Genomic DNA, 5,353 nt, shown 5'->3' with positions numbered 1-5,353 from the left:
GGCCATGGAAAGCTTAGGAACCTGCTGCTTCAACGGTCATGAGCAAACACATCACAGAAACTCCATGTCCCATAATGCTTCAATGCCGCCGTGTTCACGCGTACGTCACGGATTCTTTCTTCCGTTTCCTCTCGTCTCACCAGCGCAAGCTGCGTGGTTTAGCTGAGTTAGCTAACAGAGCACACATTCTCCTGATTTGCTCCGGTATCTGCGAGCTCGGACTAATAACTAGCATCATGTCATACCACGACGACGACGATGTCAGTATATATTATTTTCTTACAGACATTTGAACGATTTTATGAAAATAACAGTCTAATCAGCGGTAGCTATTAGCCATCAAGCTGCATAGCTAGCTTAACTGCACCGGCGTAACAGTAGCTTGTGATGAGCTAGTATGATGTAAATGATTGTTCTTTTTGAAGAGAGTACAACCAAAGCATGACAGTCTCCGTAGCATACCTGTAATGTTTTGAAGCCTTCTCATATAGAGGATTAGGTTTTAGACAAACTAAGCTAGCGTTGATGATAACTGCCTGTCAGATGTTGACTGTGCAATAATGACAAATGTCTAACTGCTCCGTTTCCCCACAGTACGATCCTTACGACTACGACCTGCACACCGGTTAGTATACACACATCTGTTTATCTAAATATATGATATCATCCATCATGTATACACTTCTCTTGTACATAGTCAGTACACAGTCTTGTTTAGTGTGAAGTCAGCACATCGTCCAGTAGCTGTACACAGCTAATTCATGTAGTGGGTTAGTGTCTCCTCCTCACTCTCCCATCTCCCTGCAGGTGATCCTAAAGCCGACTTGGCCTATGAGAGGCAGTATGAGCAGCAGACCTACCACGTCATCCCAGAGGTGATCAAGAACTTCCTGCAGTATTTCCACAAAACCATCTCTGACTTGATCGACCAGAAGGTGTATGAGCTGCAGTCCAACCGTGTCTCCAGCGAGAGCATCGAGCAGAAAATCTATGAGATCCAGGATGTCTATGAGAATAGGTAACGGTGACACCCACTTGATGCTGTTGCCTCTTTTAACAGAGACATTAGATGTTTGTGTGTTAGTGTGTAATGAGTTACTTACCTTTCCTGTTAATGTCTTGTTCAGCTGGAACAAGTTGACTGACCGCTTCTTTAAGACGTCTCCATGGCCAGAGGCTGAGGCCATCGCATCGCTTGTTGGCAACGGTGAGTGTATTATCTGTCATCTGCTTTTTCTTCTGCTGCACAGCAGGCACCATCATTTGTTCTTTTTTTTCTTTCATTCTTTCATTAATTTTTCTTTTTCATTCTTGATTTGTTTCTTGAATGTGATAAATATCAATTTGCCTAATGCTTTTCCAGATAAAAGACGAGATGTATATGGATATTGAGTGTTTTGTTGGTGTGTTTACATTTTTATGAATTGATTGACTTCCAACAGATGCTGTGTTCCTCATCCTTTATAAGGAGCTGTACTACAGACACATCTATGCTAAAGTCAGCGTGAGTACCTGCTCAGTATAAATCGTCATCAAGCTTCTTCGCAGTGTCTGAGAAGCCCGCTAAAACCTTTCCAGTGTCCTGTCGTTTGTAACTATTGTTTTCTTCTTCTAATCAGGGCGGACCAACTTTGGACCAGAGGTTTGAGTCATACTATAATTACTGCAACCTCTTCAACTACATTCTCAGTAAGTTCTTAGAATACTTCTTACATTTTTCTCTCACCTGTCGTTATAAGTGTGTAAAATGCCAACTGATAAGAAGTGAGTCATAGGACAGTATTTCTGATTGTGAACAGATGCTGATGGACCAGCCCCCTTGGAGCTTCCAAACCAGTGGCTCTGGGACATCATTGATGAGTTCATCTACCAGGTAGAGTAAATTAGATTCTTAATTTATCCTTGGTTAACAAGACTTGCCCATAACAAAGAGACAAACATGTAAGAACTAGTGATGAAATAAAGGCCAGGTCAGGTCGTAGTTGCCAGCCATTTGAGGGTTGTTTTAAGCTACAAGATCAAAAGTAAACTAAATATGACTTTCACATACATATGCCTAGATAGAACATATTAAGTATGTTTAAATGCAGTTAACATTTAAACCCCTCTTCAGTTCCAGTCCTTCAGCCAGTACCGCTGTAAGACGGCCAAGAAGTCAGAGGAGGAGATCGAATTCCTGAGGAACAACCCAAAGATCTGGAACGTACACAGCGTCCTCAACGTTCTCCACTCTCTGGTGGACAAGAGTAACATTAACCGCCAGCTTGAGGTGTACACCAGCGGAGGTAAAGAAGACTGTTTTGGATATATTTGTTGTTTGGGGGAATCATTGAAATTAACAAGCCTTAGACCTTGTTATAATTACCACTATAAGGTTCAGTTTATCTTCTCTGTAGACGTATAGTCCTTTTAAACTGTAGTTATACCTTGTAACTGAAAACATCCAACAAAACTACAATATATTCATTGTATGCATTATATGAGGCAGCTAACATCTGTATAACATAAAGAATGTTATTTTTTGGTGTGTTACAGGAGACCCAGAGAGTGTGGCTGGAGAATATGGACGTCACTCTCTGTACAAGATGCTGGGTTACTTCAGCTTGGTGGGACTCCTGAGGCTTCACTCTCTGCTTGGTGATTATTACCAGGCCATCAAAGTCCTAGAGAACATTGAGCTCAACAAGAAGGTACGACCTTATCTAAGACCTAATGTAGAGAGTAACATGCGTTGAGTACTGCTGAGCCCTCTAGTTTTACTTTTCCCTGTTTTTCAGTATTTGAAACATTTTTCAGACCACGTTCTCCTCACTGATGGTGTTTTCATTTTTAGACCACGTCTTCTTGCTTGCTCTTTTGTTGAGTCCTCACTCCCGTATCTGTTCTGTTTCCTGTCTTCAGAGTATGTACTCCCGCGTGCCCGAGTGCCAGATCACCACCTATTACTATGTGGGTTTTGCCTACCTGATGATGAGGCGCTATCAGGACGCCATTCGAGTCTTTGCCAACATCCTGCTCTACATCCAGAGGACGAGAAACATGTTCCAGAGGTCAACGTATAAATATGAGATGGTCAGTCAGAGCGGTGCTCATTAGATAACAGGGATTTGGATTGATTTCAGAAGATGTCAGTTTGAAAGCTACTAACTCAAAAGAGCTAATAAGATGCTTTTATCTGTTTGAATTTGTAGATTAACAAGCAAAACGAGCAGATGCATGGTCTGCTGGCCATCGCTCTCACCATGTACCCAATGCGCATTGATGAGAGCATCCACACCCAGCTGAGGGAGAAGTACGGAGACAAGATGCTGCGAATGCAGAAAGGGTAAGAAAGAAATAACATTACACTCGAGCAAATGTATTTGATGTCCAGCTTTTTTTTTTGTTGACACTGATTTCATTTTTGTCAATTCACCTCTTTCATACTGGTCAGACACTAACAGATGGAAGGTCTTTTAATAAGGATTAGCAAAAAAATTTCAGAAATGAAAATGAGCTAATACTTAATTTCAGAGACCTGCAGGTGTTTGAGGAACTGTTCAGCTTCGCGTGTCCGAAGTTCTTGTCACCTGTGGTGCCAAACTACGACAACGTCCACCCCAACTACCACAAAGAGCCTTTCCAGCAGCAGCTGAAGGTCTTTGCTGAGGAGGTGCAGCAGCAGGCCCAGCTCTCTACCATCCGCAGGTAGAGCATCCTAACATCTTTGAGTCTGTGACATAGTTAACACAACTGTATAGAGTTGTATTAGAACTAAAAGAAATATTGGATGCAGTGTTGTGTGACAGTCTGTAGCCTGTTGACTCAGGTGTGGTTGCAGGATGTCTATACATGTCATAATGTGTTTCCCCCCCTCCTCAGCTTCTTGAAGCTGTACACCACCATGCCTGTAGCCAAGCTGGCAGGATTCTTGGACATGACTGAGCAGGAGTTCCGTATTCAGCTGCTCGTCTTCAAACACAAAATGAAGAACCTGGTGTGGACCAGCGGCATCTCGGCTCTGGATGGAGAGTTCCAGTCTGCCTCTGAGGTCGACTTTTACATTGACAAGGTGTGTTAAAGTCTCTGAGCTTCCTGTATTGTTACATACAGCATAAATAGGGATAGACCATGTGGAACACCACCGCCAAAGGTGCTGTGGGTTTGGTTAAAATGATCAAAATGATACAGTAGGTACAGATGCTGTGTATAAAACACTATATAAACAGCATCAGTGTGTAATATGACTCACTGCTGCAAGTCTCTCTCTGCAACACTCTCACAGGACATGATCCACATCGCTGACACTAAGGTTGCTCGTCGGTACGGAGACTTCTTCATCAGACAGATCCACAAGTTTGAGGAGGTAAGCAGTGATGTTTTGCCTCTGAAAAGAAAAGTACAGACATTTGGAGCTGATTATTATTTCAAGGCATCAGAAGACGTTTGGTTAATGACATTATTTCATCCAACACATATTGCCACTGATATTGATGTAGAAAAACATACTCCCTCACTGGCCTTCTCCTGAAATCATTTGTTTTAATCATGGACCTGCCTGTCACAGACTGAAAAAATAAAACCTGTTTGTCTCTGTCTCCCTACAGTTGAATAGGACGCTGAAGAAAATGCCGGTCACTGGCACCACTGGATCAGGGAGCACCACGGCCCGAGGAGTCTGACCAGCAGCAGTGAAGTGAAGAGTTCTGAGTCTTCTGCACTCTCAGTCTCTTTCCGGCTTTTTGACAACTATTATTGATGAAAACTTTTCTATGTAACTTGGTAACAATAAAAGGATGAAGTGGTGTGCTAAAATCCATGATTTCCTCACGATTTCCTGTCAGGCAGTTACTCGTAACGACCACTGGATGGCAGAATCTACCAAGCCCTCATACTGGATCACATGCTGATACATACTTTGGACCCATTATTATTGGAGGTCTGTTTGTACAAAGCGTTTGCACAATTTGTGGAAATAAGACCTGTGAGTACAACAGAGGTCAACCTAGGGGAAGTCATTTTAAATGTCACGGGGAGGGAGGGGGGGGTTGTCTGTATCTGCATCTGTAGCCATTGTTTCTTATCATCCCACTGACTGAGGTCAGAGGCCGTTGCATATTTCTTTTATTATCACATATCATCCAACAACATTTCCCAACACAGATCTCAGGGCTGGTGACAATAATGACAAAGAAATAAAAACTTACAAAATGGGAATATAAAAAAAATGAAGTTTTAAAAACACACCACCACTCATCAGAAACAGCGTCAATTGTCATATAAAGGAAAACAGAACGACATGTCACCATAGCACAATATACACATACTCCAAACATCCAAAATGATTCCCTACCTATTTTGGTAAGCCAGCATT

General features: G+C 42.3%; 1 protein-coding gene across 2 annotated transcripts; it reads left to right on the top strand.

The window, feature by feature from the left end:
• Window positions 1-123: 123 nt before the first annotated feature.
• On the top strand, window positions 124-4,790 carry LOC121190085 (eukaryotic translation initiation factor 3, subunit 6 interacting protein). Of its 2 annotated transcripts, XM_041050659.1 has the most exons (15): window positions 124-260; window positions 595-625; window positions 808-1,018; window positions 1,128-1,207; window positions 1,443-1,504; window positions 1,620-1,689; window positions 1,800-1,873; window positions 2,114-2,285; window positions 2,536-2,690; window positions 2,902-3,072; window positions 3,192-3,325; window positions 3,514-3,687; window positions 3,862-4,051; window positions 4,265-4,345; window positions 4,587-4,790. In XM_041050659.1, exons 1-15 carry the CDS (start codon window positions 237-239, stop codon window positions 4,659-4,661), a joined length of 1,704 nt encoding a protein of 567 aa, XP_040906593.1. In that variant the 5' UTR covers window positions 124-236; the 3' UTR covers window positions 4,662-4,790. The 2 variants fall into 2 exon arrangements, with proteins under 2 accessions (XP_040906593.1, XP_040906594.1); XM_041050660.1 differs by lacking the exons at window positions 124-260; window positions 595-625; window positions 1,128-1,207 and having other exon boundaries at window positions 940-1,018.
• The last annotated feature ends 563 nt before the right edge of the window (window positions 4,791-5,353 follow it).

Source organism: Toxotes jaculatrix, chromosome 11, assembly GCF_017976425.1.
Source record: "Toxotes jaculatrix isolate fToxJac2 chromosome 11, fToxJac2.pri, whole genome shotgun sequence".
NCBI lineage: Eukaryota > Metazoa > Chordata > Actinopteri > Toxotidae > Toxotes > Toxotes jaculatrix.
The sequence above is the reverse complement of the archived record's forward strand: the minus strand, read 5'-3'. Positions and strand labels throughout refer to the sequence as shown.

Excerpts from the sequence above, each read along its gene's own strand:
- LOC121190085 (XM_041050659.1), top strand. The coding sequence starts at position 237 with ATGTCATACCACGACGACGACGAT. Across the intron at positions 1,690-1,799 it reads CCTCTTCAACTACATTCTCA|ATGCTGATGGACCAGCCCCC; the intron begins GTAAGTTCTTAG and ends GATTGTGAACAG. Across the intron at positions 3,073-3,191 it reads CAACGTATAAATATGAGATG|ATTAACAAGCAAAACGAGCA; the intron begins GTCAGTCAGAGC and ends TTGAATTTGTAG.